Raw genomic sequence first — 17,147 nt, 5'->3', positions numbered from 1 at the left:
ACTAAAAATACAAAAATCAGCCAGGTGTTGTGGCACGCACCTGCAACCCCGGCTACTCAGGAGGCTGAGGCAAGAGGATCGCTTGAACCTGGGAGGCGGAGGTTGCAGTGAGCCAAGATCATGCCACTGCACTCTAGCCTGGGCGATGGAGCGAGACTCCATCTCAAAAACAACAACAAAAAAAAAAAACAAAGAAAAACAACCTATGCATGCCTAAATCACACACTGGATGCTGTCCCTGCCCCAACTGTATGATTAGAGTTAGTTTTTACGTATTTTATCCCAAATTGTTTTCCTTCTTACAGTTAGTAGTTATCTACATTAATCCTTCAGACTATTCCATGAATTTAGTTTCATTTCAAACGAATTTATGCTTCATTCGTTGTTTTGGTGGGTTGTCTTCCTCAGCTTTAGATTTATTCAGGTGTTTTGAAATTTCAGTTGGCAGGCTCACTGAAAGGGTGAGGAGGAAGAGGATTTTGTTTTCTCTCTCCCTCTCACTTCCCCTGTGCCCACCCTCCTATTCTAGTAATGTTATGGTTATGTCTGCTTGGCTCTCTGGGTCTCTAGCCCAGAGCCAGGTTTTAGAATGGCATTTTGTGCTGCTGTCCCACGGTCTTATTGGGCATATGGAAGAGCCTATGACTGTGGCAGCCACAGGCCTGGCTGCTTATATATCCTTCTACCATCCTCAGCCAGAAGGTGGCTAAAAGTCATAGTCCTGGGTGATGGTCAGCATCACCCCAGACGATGGAGAATATGTGGAAGAAATTGCTACAGTTAGAGCACAGGATCACATAACCTCTCCCCTACCCCATTCTTTTTCCCAGACACTTTTTATCAGCCTAAATGAACCATCTCATTTACTGGCTTCAAGTAGGAGTCTCAACTCTGAATCCTATCTTGTTTGGAGCCCTGTTAGTCTTTTTACTCACAGGAGTCACCACTGCTCTTGATACCTGCAGACCTGTGACTTCAGCCCAGCTAAGCACTTCATGAGCATTCCATTCTCATCCATCACAATGAACATTCTGAATTTAACTTCCTTCCTTCCTTCCTTCCTTCCTCCCTCCCTCCCTGCCTTCCCTTCCTTCCTGCCTTCCTTCTTCCTTCCTCCCTTTTTTCTTTTCTCCCTTCCTTCCTTCTTAATATGTTTTTGGCCTTTTCTTTATATATGTGGCCTAGCAATATCCTGTGTTTGGAAAACTATAAACCTAAGGCATCACCTTTACAGAAAATATCTTCCACGGAAACATCTAAAGGCAAAAATCCTTCAAATTCAAATTTATCCAATCATTTCTTCTGCTTACTACCATCCTAAATCATTTTTCTTTAGTAAGATCTATTAGTATGAAGCTATTAAGCTATTAATGTATGTATCATATTAATGTATTAAGATATTAAGGTACGTGGCCAAAATTAACATCTGTGAGATGTGCCCCTAATCTTTTTTCCCCCTGCCAACACCTTGATTTTAACCTAATTTTATTTTACAGTGAGGAAGTAAAGTTGCATTCACAGGCCTTGAACTTTTCCACATCTCGATTTTTACCCATCATCTCTGCATAGTTCCCTAAGGTAGCCTTCAAAAGGTGATGTTTCTTATAATCCAGAGTTCAGAAGTGGCTTCTCTTCAATCTTTCTGTGGAATTCTAAACCACGTGATAAAGGAGCTGGTGGTGAGACATAAGGGAAGGCAGAGATGAAAAGGAATGGGCAGAAGCTTTTGGAAAGGAATAACCACTGAGATTGCCATGAAAGATTCATTCTGACATTCTTTTCATGTATTTAATGCAATCAAAAAAGAATCCACAGCTAACCACGTAGCTATCAATTTAACAATCCTATCATGTTTCTTCTTACAGTTAAAATTTCGGTTTTTGGGAGGTCGAGGCGGGCGGATCACTTGAGCCCACAAGTTGGAGACCAGACTGGGCAACATGGCAAAACCCAGTCTCTACTAAAAATACAGAAAATTAGCTGGGTGTGCACGTGCCTGTAATCCTAGCTACTTGGGAGGCTGAGGGAAGAGGATTGCTTCACCCTGGGAGGTTGAGATTGCAATTAGCCGAGATCGCACCACTGCACTCCAGCCTGGGCAACAGAGCAAGACACTATCTCAAAGGAAAAAAAAATGTTCAGTTGTGTTCTGGGATATTGTGTGTATATTGGGAGAGGAAGGTGTATCTGACCACTTTTGCCACCCCTTATTCTCTTCCTTAGCATTATGTTTGTTGTTTGGAGAGATTGTCCAAAGATCATGAGTTCTAACATCCAACTTCTAACTAGGTCCATTATATGAGGTGCATACTTTTTTTCTTTCTTTCTTTTTTTGAGACAGGGTCTCATTCCATCGCTCAGGCTGGAGTGCAGTGGTGCAATCTCAGCTCACTGCAACATCCACCTCCCAGATTCCAGTGATCTCCTGCCTCAGCCTCCCAAGTAGCTGGGATTACAGGTGCCCACTACCATGCCTGGCTAATTTTTGCATTTTTAGTAAAGACAGGGTTTCACCATGTTGGCCAGGCTGGTCTTAAACTCCTGACCTCAAGTGATCCACCCACCTCGGCCTCCCAAAGGGCTGAGATTATAGGCATGAGCCACCACACCCGGCCATGAGGTGCATAATTTTAAGAGTATCACTTCCTCTAAAGAATTTGTGGTTCTTCAAAAGGAATGGATATTTACTGAGTTCCTGCCATGTTCTAGGAACTGTGCTAGGTATTGGGTATATGAAGCAGTAAAGATACATTCTCTGCTCTCAAGGAATTTACAGTTTGAGTGGGGAGACAGACTTAGAAACAAATAATTCCAGGATGGCTTGACATGCTCCCTCTCTCCTCATTATGATAAAGTTCTGTAAAAGGCACAACGCTGACATAAAAGCATGAAGGAAGGGGCCTCTGAGTCCTCCTGGGGAAGTCAGGGGAAGCATCACTTGTTCAATTTTTCTAGAATGTGCAGGGAGTTTGGAGGAGAGAATGGTATTACATAGAAAGGGGCAGATCCTTCATGACCTTGTGTGTTACAGAGTTTTAGTGCACCCTGTAAGCACTGGGAAGACACAGAATAATTATGAGTAGGGCATGACTTGATCAGTTTAGGGATTCAGAAAGATCACACTGACTGTTTTGTGCAGGATAATTTGTGATGAGATCCAGGGAGAGTATTATGAAAGCTGCTGCTCTAGTTGGAGCGGAGATCTGAATCGTCACCCAGAAACACTTGGCCCCTATAAGATGGAATGTTCTGGGTAGCCAGAAAAAGCCAGATAACAAAACTACTACCCCAAATTAGAAGTGGATTAGGGAAAGCACATATACTAAGCTATAGCCAGCTCTCCTACATCTAGAGCCTGTGGGCGCTTTGGCCTCATGCATCAGGAGGGCAGAAGACCATGTCCAAACACTCCATATCCAGGGAGAGGGAGAGCACCTGATATTTTAGCAGTGTGGTCATCCATGTCACCATGTGGAGAATGACATGGGGAAATGGAGGAGGTGTCTGAGTAGCCAGACTTGAGTTTTCTTCATATTTCCAGGTGAAAGAGGTACATAGGATGTTGATATTCTGCCTCAAAATATACACAATATGGGCTGGGCGTAGTGGCTCACACCTGTAATCCCAGCGCTTTGGGAGGCCGAGGTAGGAGGATCACCTGAGGTCAGCAGTTCGAGACCAGCCTGGCCAACATGATGAAATCTCATCTCTACTAAAAATACAAAAAATAGCCAGGTGTAGTAGCAGGCACCTGTAATCCCAGCTACTCCGGAGGCTGAGGCAGGAGAATTGCTTGAACCCGCGAGGCAGAGGTTGCAGTGAGCCGAGATTGTGCCACTGCACTCCAGCCTGGGTGGCAGAGTGAGACTCCAACTCAAAACAACAACAACAACAACAACAACAACAACAACAACAACAACACAATATTATGTAGCCATAAAGAGGAATGAAATACTGATACATGGTACTGATACATGGATGAACTTTAAAAACATTATATTTTGCTTTAATTTTTTCACAGAAATAATGTCTTGCTATGTTGCCCAGGCTGGTCTCAAACTCTGGGGCTCAAATGATCCACCCATCTTGGCCTCCCAAAGTGCTACGTGTGAACCACTGCACCTGGCCAAAAATATTTTACTAAGAAAAAGGAGTCACCTATTGTATGAGTCCATTTATATGAAATATCCAAAATAGGTAAATCTAGCAGATTGCTGTTTGTCAGGGGCTGGAGGGGAGAAGCAAATGAGGAGTAGCTGTTTAATGGATGTGGGGTTTGTTTGTGGCGTGATGAAAACATTCTGGAAGTAGATCAAAGTGGTGGTTGCACACACTGAATGTACTAAATACCACTGAATTGTTCACTTTAAGACGGTTAATATTTTATGTGAATTTTACCTCAAACACACATATTCACGTATGCACACTCTAGCATCATGAGCGTCAGAGCAGACATTGAAATATGTCACAGACCTGGTGTTAAATGATAGCTCTGCCAGCTGTGAGGCCTAAAGTCCATCACTTGATTTATTTTCTTTTTATTTTTTTTCGAGACAGTCTCACTCCATCACCCAGGCAGGAATGCAGTGGTGGATCTTGGCTCACTGGAACCTCAACCTCCCAGGTTCAAGCGATTCTCATGCCTCAGCCTCCCAAGTAGCTAGAATTGCAGGCACATGCCACCACACCTGGCTAAGTTTTGTATTTTCAGTAGAGATGGGGTTTCACTGTGTTGGCCAGGCTGGTCTTGAACTCCTGACCTCAAGTGATCTGTCCGCCTCAGCCTCCCAAAGTGCTGGGATTACAGGTGTGAGCCACCACACCTGGCCCCCCATCACTTGATTTATAAGAAACTCAGCTTCCCATCTGAGTAGTGACCTACTTCATATGGCAGCAGTGAAGATTCATTGAAATCATGCAAGTAAAGTACACTTCACCATGTCAGATGCACAACATCTGACAGTAAGCTTTAAATAAATCTTACTGTTAATATTATTATCTGTACTCCTCACACAGACAACTCCAAATTTATTCAACTACTTTTATTTTAGCTCTCAGGTATTTTTAGGCTACAGCTGATTTAGTTGAACATATGCCAATTTGCTTTCTTTGGCTAAATGAATTTTGCCATGAATAAAGATTTTCACATAACAAAGAACTTGGTCATAATTAAAAAGAAATGTAAACTGCAGGTCCACAAAAGTATGAGCTACAATTACTCCAGTTCAGACCCATAGTAAATGTCACTAAGCAATCATGATGCTCTATCCTACATGCAGTGTCAGAATCCTCCTTAACACAGCATTGCAGGGAGGTGATCAGTTGATCAGTGCTGGGATGCAAGATGACACTAATTGGCCATCTCATTCTATAATTTGTTCCTCATGGAGAGATACTTGTCACCAAGAAATCTTAATGTACAGTATATATTTAGTTCCTGAAGTCCTCTATAAAGGCCAGCAAATCATTGATGATTACAGAAATTCCCCACTTTTACTACTGTGCAGTTGGTTCAGGAGGAGGAATTTAACATAAACCCTTATGATACATATTTAAACAAAAAATAAAATGAAAGAGAGAAAAAGGAAGGTAGGGAGGGAAGAAAATACAGTATGGTTTTATGGTTTCATATTAATACTTGACATTGTAGTGATGCTCTACAATAGGGGTGTCCAATCTTTTGCCTTCCCTGGACCAACTGGAAGAATTGTCTTCGACCACACATAAAATACACTAACACTAACAATAGCCGATGAGCTTTAAAAAAAAATCACGAAACAAAATCTCATAGTGTTTTAAGAAAGTTTACAAATTTGTGTTGGACCACATTCAAAGCTGTCCTGGGTGGCATGAGAACCATGGGCTGAGGATTGGACAAGCTTGCTCTGCAATATTCAAAGGTACACTTGATCCTCACTGGTAGATGGGTGAATATTACTATCCCACAGCTTAGGAAACAAAGTCTTGGAAGATCAAATGCCTTAAGGTCCTGTAACTACCCAGTCATGGAGTGTATTAATTTCCTAGGGCTGCTATAATAAAGTATCACAAACCAAGTGACTTAAACAACAGACATTTGTTGTCTCCAGTCTAAGGGACAGACTTCCAAGATCAAGATGTCGGCAGTGCTATTCTCCCTCTGGAAGTACTAGGGAAGGATCTGTTCCAGGTCTCTCTCCTAGCTGCTGGTAGTTCTTGGCCTAAGACAGCATAACTCCAGTCTTCACATGATCTTATCTGTTTGTCTGTGTACACATTGCCCCATTTTAAAATACACCAGTCATACTAGATTGGGGCCCATCCTACTCCAGTATGACCTCATCTTAACTAATTACATCTGTAATGGCCCCGTTTGAGATATTGAGGATGAGAACATCAACATATGAATTTTGAGGGGACACAATTCGACCCATGACATGGGGGATTGAAGCCAGGGTTTCTGCATGTGTGTGTGAAGCACTGCTTGAGCCTGAAGGTTCAAGCTTTGGGCCTCTTTTAAAGGCAAAAATTCTCATTATTCACTAAAATGTGGGCTTTTAAATAAAACTATTATTTCAAAAAATCATTAAATAGCCCTTCATACTAAAAATAAATTATGAGATTTCCCCCTCCATTCACTAACCTGGTATGACAGCTAAATATTATGCATTTGATGACCCTAGAAAGTTCTGAATTAAAATACTAAGAAGGCAATGGAAGCCGCACATATGCCCAAAAGCACATAAGACCAACAGAATCTATGATGACTTATTATATCTAAATTTTCTGTTATAAATTTTTAATTCACTAAAACACAACCACACATATACCCCTTTCTTCATTAGTACCAAAGGGCTATGTCTGTTATTTTTATCCCTGCCAGAAATCATCCCTGGGCTGAAAGAATGTAGTACTGGTGACATGAGCCTGCATTTCCATTTTTAATTAAAATTCTAACTGACCCAGAGCCAGATTTCCTTCTGCACCAGAGCCTGTGGAAGCGCCACAGTGGAAGCAGCAGAGACTGGAAGAGCAGGCAAGAAGCTGGGAGCTTTGCACTGAACCAGGAAGACACCACAGCTCTTAGGCAAAGACCCGGAAAGGTGTCAACATGGCCACACTACTGCTCCCACCTTGTCCTTACTTTCCTCATCTCACCCCACAGGCCACAGATCAGCCCTGGGGTTCAGAGGGATCCTGACGGCTAGTCCTCAAGATCCTCTCTGTTGTGATTCATCCCCCCCGGGCCCTACAGTTTCTCCTTCCTGACTCTTACATTTCTTTGGATGGCATCATTATTGTGAGTTATAGTATTCATCACTGTCATTTGATACTACTTATTTGATAATATTATTCTTATCACTAGTATTTGCTGAGCTTTCATTCTGTATCTCACTTAATTCTCTCAGTCACCCTATAAAGTAGCATGATGCAGACTGCTTCCTGTCCATACACTCTCCCCTTTACTTAGGGATAGAGCCCCAGTAGTCCACTGCTGCCCAGTCAGAGGACTGTATTTCTTAGCTTCCTTTGCAGCTAGGTGTGGCCATGTGATAAAGTTGTAGCTAATGATACGTTATGTGAAACCGCCAGAGAGCCTTCCCGCCCCGCCCCCCCGCCCCCCCACCGAGACGGAGTCTTTCTCTGCCACCCAGGCTGGAGTGCAGTGATGTGATCTCGGCTCACTGCAACCCCTGCATCCTGGATTCAAGCAATTCTCCTGCCTCACCCTCCCAAGTAGCTGGGATTACAGGTACCCACCACCACACCAGGCTAATTTTTGTATTCTTAGTAGAGACGGGGTTTCACCATGTTGGCCAGGCTGGTCTTGAACCCTGGACCTTGTGATCCACCCGCCTCGGCCTCCAAAAGTGCTAGGATTACAGGCATGAGCCACCGTGCCCGGCCCAGAGAGTCTTAAAGTAAGGAGACTTGCATTTTTTTCTCTTTCTCTCTAACTAAAATAAGTATGTGAATGTCAGAGCTCCAGCAGTCATCTTGGCCCATGAGGTTCCACGGAATGGAAATCGTATTTAGTGGGGCAGCCTGAGGGCAGGAGCCCAGGTGGCTGCCATGTGGCCCTGCCACACCAGCAGTACATATGTGGCCTAACTCCCAGCTGATTTCACATGAGAGAAAAATAAAAGCCTAACTCTTTAAAGCCACTGTTTTTGGGGTTTTCTATTACATACAGACTTGATCTTAATCCCAACTAGTTATTATTATAGAAGCATTATTATTCTCATTTTGCAGATGAGGAAATTGAGGCTCAGAAAAGTTAAGTGACTTGTTCAAGGCCAAAAATCTAATTAGCAGTGCTAGAATACAATTTGACTTTAGATCCTACGCTCTTAATCTCTCCAATATATATTTTCAAAAAAGCCCTGTTTCCATGCTGAAAACACTGGAGTCATGTTTAACTCTTCTCTCTCTGTAGTACCTGTCTCCTCCCATAGTTAGGTGCCAAGCACTGTGGATTCTGCCTCTCAGTGTCCAGACACCCATTTTCCTTCCCACTGTTCCTTCCCCATGGAGAAGCCTGTGGCTGGCTGACAGCAGAGAGAGATGCTCAACTTGGAGAAGGTGTTACCTGGGCCAGGTGGGGAAGGTTTGTTTGCAGAGCAAAGAAGTGAAGGTGAACCTGAGTCGATTTTTTTTTTTTTAACAAGGTCTCTCTTCATCATTCAGGCTAGAGTGCAATGGCACAATTAGCTCACTATAACCTCAAACTCCTGCGCTCAGGGGATCCTCCTGCTTCAGCCTCCTTGGTAGCTGGGACTATATAGGCACACACCACCATGCCTGGCTAATTTTTAAATTTTTTGTAGAGACATGCTCACTTTGTTGCCCAGGCTCAAACTCCTGGTCTCAAGTGATCCTCCCACCTCAGCCCCTCAAAGTGCTAGGATTACAGTCGTAAGCCTACCACATCTGGTTTGACTCTGTCTTGACTCCTGTTGCAGCCAATTCTTTCAGGTGGAGGGAGCTGTTGCCATTGAGAAGGGGTGGAGAGGGGTGTGTGTGTGTGTGTGTGTGTGTGTGTGTGCGTGTGTGTGTGTGTGTTAGAGGCCCGAACTGTGGAAGTCAGTGAGCTGAAGTCTAAATAAAGAGACAGTGGACAACAGATTGAAACAGCACATTGGTGTCAAAGAAGAGAAAGTCATTGCCACTTTCAAAACACAGTTTCAGAATAGCAGCACAGACCAAATGCAAAGGGTAATAAAAATAACCTCTACTGCTGGTTGAGCGTGAACTCTGGAACAAGTTTTCTGGGGTTCAAATCCCAGCTCCACCACTTACTAGCTGTGGTCTTGGGACTCTTGGCCTCTTTTTACCTCAATTTCTATAAAATAATATTAGAACTACTTCATAGAATTATGAGGATTAAGTAAATTATACAACATGTAGAGAACAGTGCCTAGCATAAGAGTTATATATGTTAATTATTATTATTATTTGTCAAGTGCTACATATACATTATGTAATTTAATCCTCACAGCGATACTACTCTAGCCCCAATTTGACAACTGAGGACTGGCAGTCAGACAGGTTAAATATCTTTTCCAAGATTACACAGCCAGTAAGTGACACAGCTGGATACACACACTATAGCACAGCTCTTCCACAGCTGCCTCTTCCTGGTGATGATCCAGGCGGGACTCTGGGGAGAGGAGAATGTGTGAGCCACCACCTCCAGGCACAAGTACACACAGGCAATGCAGCACTCACCCTCACTTTCTATTATTTCAATTACAGAGTCTTTTTGATTCACAGTATGAAAATCAAGTGTAATTTTTTTAAAAGAAGAAAGAAAAGCCAGTATGGAGAAAATGGTACAGACATAATTTAATGAATCCACAGCAGCTACAAAAGTCAGCTAATATAATGTGCCACAAGCACTAACATAAAATCTATGACATATGCCACAGATCTGGTTTCTCACAAGATCTAAACCCAGCATCTGTCAGGAAATAAACAGGATATGCTGACAACAGTCTAGATTACCCACGTTACTATGCCTTTTTCTTATTTCGTATCAGGCTAAACCTTCATTTCTCTCACATTACCATGGTTCCTAAGAAGACAGGATATATTCCTAGTATATTCCAGGTATATGTGGGTACCATGTTTTAAACTTCAAGTCACACTCAGCTGCTTCCTGGTTTACACTATGAGAAAATCAGATTTTATCAGGTGACTTTATAAGTAGGGTATAAGTGAGATCAAATCAGGCCCTTGGTGTGTTTAGATGATCTATGAGGTAATCTAAATTAGACACTCTTCAGGGAGATATAATCTTGAAATTCACACACAGCTTTATTTGTTCTTCTCATGAAAAACAAAATCCCAATATTTCAAAATAAGAAAGGATTTGAGTTGCATTTATAAGTATATTGATCAATATATGTTAAGTGAGGAGTGGATAATTCGGGGGGGGTTAACTTATTTTTTGTGTTAATTTTGAGCTTCTCCATGAGTTTTTTTTGATTCACTAATTCCCTGTAGCTCAAGAGATGCTAATTAATTCAAGAAATCATAATAGCTAATCATTGGCTAAATAAATCTAAAATGGAGAGAGTCTGTCACTAGAGATACCACTGCTCATTTTAATTAAAATTATGAATTTGTGAAGTAATGTAAATAAAGGTTATTGTATCCTTCTACTCTAGGAAGTATTAACCCTTTGCATGGCCTCCTGAGAATCCGACAAGACGTAAATAGCCAAGAATATCTGTGGAACTTAATCACTGAGTTACAATATTTATCACTGCAAGTGTGTTGTTCATTGACACTATAAAGCCATGTGGAATTAAGCAGCCTTGAAACACAAAATGGAGAAAGGCTAAGAGCTGAGAACTCTTGCCTTCAGGGAAATACAATCAATGTCAAGCAAACAACCACCCCAAAATGGTTAGCTTTATCAGCATTCAGGCCTACAGTGAAAGCAAATGTTCCAGATCTGAGTTTCAATTTTTAAAGAATAAACATATGCAAATGACCATTAGTCTTAGTAGTTTTAGGGCTCAGAATGATCTTATCTTGTTAACTTTCAGGGCAACTGCTTATACCCATTTGAATGTCATTTAGAGGGCTAGGAAAGGCTGCTTCAACATTTGATGACTAAATGGCAGGGCTCAGCCACAATGCTCACTCTGAGAAATGAGAAATAGACACACCAGTATGCTAGATGCTGATGCAGTTCAGGAAATGCTACCCCAAAATATGGCCCCTCAGTATACTGAGTATTTTAAGCAGAAGACAATTAAGAAAACCACAAAAACAGAAAGGTCCCTCTGACCTTCTCCCACCCTCTCTCTCTTGAAGATCCTCATGTGACAGGTGACCTGCCGTATAATCAGAAGGAAGAAATGTTACACAGAGAGGCTGAGAAGAATCTGAGGACTTGCTAAGTTTCCCCCAGTTTATTACCATTAGATCATATGCCTTTTTTGTTCAATCATACTTCTATACAACTGTCCATCATTCGTTAAACCTAACCACAAAAGTAGTTTTCACTCGGTTTTTGAGTGAAGGCTCCTGTGTCACATAAAACTTACATTAAATAAATTTGTTCCACTTTTCTCTTGTTAATCTGTCTTTTGTTGTAAGAATGTCAGCCATTAACCTCACAATAGGTGATGAAAAGATATTACTTTTTCTCCCCTATACTACCCAAGCCAGCCACCTCAAGAAAGAACAGTTCATGTGCAGGTGACCATGTAGTTCAAGTCATCATTAAATCCAAAGCTGAGCAGCCATGATGCTATTGGTGGAATTGCCCTTGACCAAGAGAAATCCATCTTGATTGTCTCAATAATCGGCTCAAGGGCCATTGATGATGAGGTCCTAAATTTAATTCCTAATAAAACCCGTAAAGTTTTAGAGGCAAAATGAGAAAGCATAGCTCACAGATACCTTGTGACCAATGACTTGGTAAGTATTTTTGTAGTTGATTCCAAAGACCTGAAATTAGCTTGAACTTAAAAAGAAAAGTGACATCCATTAGGACCAAGGTGAAGTTGACAAAATGAAAATTATTTTTATCTTATCAAAAGGCTACTTCTGAATGGAGCCTCCTGACAAAGCAGAAGTCTGGCTGGTACTTGAACCAGATAAACTTGTTATGCAAATAGCTTTAGTCATAGGGGAAAGGGCTGATAATGAAATCTCTACAAAGCCAACCACACATTACAGAGGTGACAAAACACATCAAGCAGGGTCCTAGCATATGGATTAAAAGCAGTGCAGAATTTATGTGAGCACTGCATTTAATTTATCATAACTAAGCTGTCAGGAATCATGCTTTGGCAAACGCATAACTAATGAATATAAATGAATCAATTATCACTAACAACCAAAGCTTCAGAACCAAACAGGCTGATGCTTCTTTTAAAACCCCCAAACAGGTTTACTAATAGTATTTTAGACTTTTAGATGTTTTAAAAAACCTCTCTTACTATCTCCAAATTAAGGAGGCTGGAAATAAATCTGAAACACACTAAGCCACATCCCCAGTGCTCCTGCTTTCCTGCCTTCCTGGCCCTCCTACACGCGTATGCACATGCACACACACACACCCCTGTGCCCTGTCTACATAGCTATAATCACTAGGCTGCAGCCAGACCAGCTTGTTCAGATCCCTGCAGCAGTCAATACGAAATCTTTTGGTGGGCAGTGACCAGCATGGACTAAAAAAGACCTAGAGTATTGAATTGACTCTGTTACGGCTCAGTAGTCACATGAGGACAAAGTATTAAAGGTCTTAAAGCTGTTAAGGAACTTTTAGTCCTATTTATTCGTTAAAGAGAAACAGTTAGATTTACTATGTCTTGGTCTACAAAGGGAACTGAAGCAATTATCTGTATAATTCAGGTTAAAAGAAACTTTTCCTAAAATTACCAGATAATCATCTTCTCCAGCCCAGTCCCTCCAATAATGAAAAGCTTATAATCTGAAGGTCTTAATCCTCCATCTTTCTTTCCCTTGACTCCTAATAAGAGCAAGATAAGTATAAAAACAAACTAAGGCTCTCTCTTTAAATAGACATTTCAAACCCAGTGAATATCATTGTTTATACTGAATTAGAGATTTGAATAAATATAATGCACAGCATTTGGTCAAACTGCATTTGATAGGCTGAGTAATGGCAGCCTAGTGTCAGCAGTCTCCTCTACAGAATGAAAGGATATTATTTGGGGCTGGGCTCAGTGGCTCACACCTGTAATCCCAGCACTTTGGGAGGCTGAGGTGGGCAGATCACTTGAGGTCAGGAGTTCGAGACCAACCCGGCCAACATGGCGAAACCCCATCTCTGCTAAAAATATAAAAACTAGCTGGTCCTGGTGGCACACACCTGTAATTCCAGCTACTTGGGAGGCTGAGGCACAAGAATCATTTGATCCCAGGAAGCCAAGGTTGCAGTGAGCCAAGATCATGCCACTGTACTCCAACCTGGGCAACACAGTGAGACTCTGTCTCAAAACAAACAAACAAAAAAAAGAAAGTATATTATTTGGGAATGGTGGGCAGGCTTCAATTTAAAGATATATAATATAATAATCAGTTCCCAATTTTGAGAAATATTCCCAAAAATATTGCAGAAGAATTTATGGTTGAAGAACCTAAGATGTTATGGGAAAACAGGATTGGAGGGCTGAGGTCAAGAAGGAATCTATAAACACCTATTATATAAAATTTTTCACTAATAAAAAACTGTAAAGACAACTCATTAAACAAAAAGAAGACTGATGACATATTTCCATCTTAAACTAGTAATAAACCACATAATCACTTAATTTCTAACTGCCTTCCTGATTCATTATAAACTTTCCAGACTCTCCCTCCCTTGCAATTTCAACAGGATGCTTTTTGCTTTGCTCCTGACAGTATGCATACTCAAAGGCATTGTTTTCTGTGTTTAGCCCTCCATTCTAGTATTCAAGACCTTTTGCAACTCAGAATGAGTGCATCTGAAATTCTCAGAATTGGGAAAAACATAGCAGATTTGAATTGGCATATAATAGGATTTGCCATAAGGAACTATCAGTGTTATGGAGGAATTTCTGCATAGTTGACCCTTGAACAACATGGATTTTAACTGCACGGATGCACTTATACATGGATTTTCTTTCACCTCTGCTAACCCTGAGACAGCGGAACCAACCCCTCCTCTTCTTCCTCCCCCTCAGCCTATTCAACGTGAAAAAGATGAGGATGAAGACCTTTATTATGATCCACTTCCAGTAATGAACAGTAAGCACGTTTCTCTTCCTTATGACTTTCCTAATAACATTTTCTTTTCTCTAGCTTACTTTATTGTAAGAATACAGCATATAATACATATAACACATAAAATACATATTAATCAACAGTTTATGTTATCAGCAAGGCTTCCAGTCAACAGTAAGCTATCAGTAGTTAAGGTTTTGGAGAGTCAAAAGTTATAGGCAATTTTTGACTTCACAAGGTGGGGGCTAGTCAGCACCCCAACCGCTGCATTGTTTAAGAGTCAACTGCATTGTGTACAGTCCAATCTCTGTCATCAATTATGTACCTTTATTCTCAAATCCATCCAAGGAATACTGTGCTTAGTTTATGATTACGAACATACTCTTGAAAAAGTATACAGAAGCCAAAGTTTTGTGAGTCAAATCACATTTTTAGAGGCATCAGGAGAGTTTGGTATGGGAAGGCATATTAGTGAATATGTAATGGATTTTTCTAGGACAACAGCTTAGACAAGGTCAATCAAGGGTATCTGTGTGCAGCAATGAAATGAAAAGGAAAAATCTTTGGATCCAGCCTTTACCAGCAAAATCACTGGAACCTTAGCTCCCAGATTTGTTTCCTTGGGGTGGTCTGAAATGTGGTCCCAAGCTACCAGCATGTCTTCAGCCCTTTAGTTCCCTCCACCTACTCTTTTGGGTCCCAAACCTCTGGAAGTGGCTCTTCCACTGCTCTTATGTGAGCATCATCCCTCCTACAAGTATCTGTTTTTCCTCTCAACATGGCCTGACACCATCACCTTTGACTGGCGGCTGCTCCTAGTGCATTCTGCAGCCAGGACAAAAATGTCAACGTGGGGCTAAAGGGACAACGAGATACCCTCCACCCCTGACCTTCAACTTCATGGTCATGTTCCAACACAGTCTTTCTTAGTAGGGGTCTTTGAGTTCTTTTCCACTCCCCTTTCCTGAGGAACATGGCAAAAGTCCAGGAGGGATAGGACAAGCAAACAAATTCAGGGACCCTGAACTATACTATATTTGAAATGAAAATGAAACTGAAATATAGGTTCATAGCTGTTTACACAAACCCCCTGGAGCCAAATGTATTTTGGAATTCAGAATTTTATCGAATTTTACAAAGGTAAACTGGTACATTTACTGTATATTATGTAACAGCCCCAGCAGGATCTGGGGCAGCACACTATAATCAAACAAATATATCTGCTGCCAAACACATGAATATTCACATCAAGTAAGATGAATAACAACTATAAATAGCCTCACAGTTAAGGTCATATGTTACCATCAAATCAGTTCACATAAGGTTAGGTTTTGCTGCTAAATGACTCAACTACAAAAGAACTTTTATCTTTCGGAGCTCTTTGGATTTTGGAAATACGGATAAGAGATTGTTGATCTGTACTGTGATTTATTAAGGAAGATGATCAAAAGACCCACTTTGCTTTATTGCCTGGCTTCTTTGTGAAAGCTAAGTTTGCACAGAGGCATAAATTAGAAAAATTTGTGTTGACCCTTCCCCACTTCTTATTTATCAGCTATTTTGGTCACTTCTTTTCTCCTCCCACGACCTCTGAACACCTTGTTTCATATACTAGATCCCACAGTACTTCTTCCAAGCTCCTGTGCCTTGGTATGGTTGGTAATGCCTGGTCTAGATTCCTGTCCCCTCAATTCACCAGGCCCCCAGCTTGGGGCCCTGTAACCTCCTCCAGTAGTCTGAGTATCTTTCTCAGACTTAGGACCAGTGTGGTCCAAAAGCCCATGACCCCAGCACTGAGCCACTGTTGGTTTCACTGTTGATTCTGCTCCTGTCTGAGTCCCAGCAATACTTGCCTAGTGACATAGCTCCTACCAGGTATGTCACACCATCATCTTGGCCTTCATTTTGTTCCTCATACCTTGAGCCTTGGCTGGGATACCTTACCTTGGTACCCCAAGCCTGAGATTCTACTTTGTCCCTCAATCATCTTGGAAACTGGACCCTTGTTCCCATGCCACAGATCCTAGAGCAAGCCCAACTTTCACACTGCAAAAACTCTGTTGGAGGCTGCTACCTTCTGTCTTCTCTTTGGTCCTAATGTGGGCATCAGATTTTTAGATGTTTCATCTCTCCCCATTAAACATGACAAGTTGTCAATATTTGCCCTAAGACAAAGTAGGTTCTCAGATAAATGTGACCCATATGATAAGAAGGACTTATTATAATTGAGAGTCAAATGGAATGCCTTACTTTTCACATCTTGCAAAGGCATCTTCTATCATTTACTAGAACAAACCCTGAGTCATAACGTGCTAACAGGCATAACAACCTCTAGTGTCAAGTAAATTCGACATCCTGGATTTCTCCAATCACTGCTCAAGGCCTTGCTAGATGGGCAATTTTTAGTGGAAGAAATACTCACTGTGAAATAAAGTGGTTGAATTCTTCACACCATTTTTCTGGATGAAGTAAAGTAGGTGGAGGATTTCTGAAAAAATAACAGCAATTTTTTCTTAAAAAAGAAGAGTTTCATTAAAGGCAAAATATCAACTTGTTTTTATTGATATCATTCTAAATAGCTCTAATAAAATCTGTTTGTTCTCATATGAGAGTCATTTTTTAGTGGTAGATTATAAAGTGCCAACCCTTATTCCTGTAGTCATTCATTTTCATTGACTGAAGACCTACTATGTCCCTGGCCTTCTCAGGACCTGTGAAAGTTACAAAGATCAGGAACATTCTTCAAGAAGCAGATACCCTAATGAGGGGTGAGGCAAGCACACAAACTACTATAACAGAGCTGAGGATTATTAGTGCTATAAGAAAGCTATAAACATAGTGCTAGGGGCTTTAGTGAAATAGACGTTTAATTGTACAGGATTTTCAGATCATTATGGTACCATTTGAATTTATTATGTGATGCAATTAAAGTATACTCA

The 17,147-nt window shown here is 41.2% G+C and overlaps 1 protein-coding gene across 1 annotated transcript in view; it reads right to left on the bottom strand.

Annotated features, from left to right (window-relative positions):
* The window catches only part of MYO3B (myosin IIIB), a 446,006-nt gene that overhangs the window by 306,012 nt on the left and 122,847 nt on the right, over positions 1-17,147 (bottom strand). The window contains exon 6 of the mRNA XM_055379151.2: positions 16,631-16,696. Coding sequence (XP_055235126.1) covers positions 16,631-16,696 — 66 coding nt within the window. The remainder of the gene's footprint in view (positions 1-16,630; positions 16,697-17,147) is intronic.

This window comes from Gorilla gorilla, chromosome 11 (genome assembly GCF_029281585.2).
Source record: "Gorilla gorilla gorilla isolate KB3781 chromosome 11, NHGRI_mGorGor1-v2.1_pri, whole genome shotgun sequence".
Lineage (NCBI taxonomy): Eukaryota > Metazoa > Chordata > Mammalia > Primates > Hominidae > Gorilla > Gorilla gorilla.
Note: the sequence above shows the minus strand (reverse complement) of the source record. Positions and strands in the feature narration are given on the sequence as shown.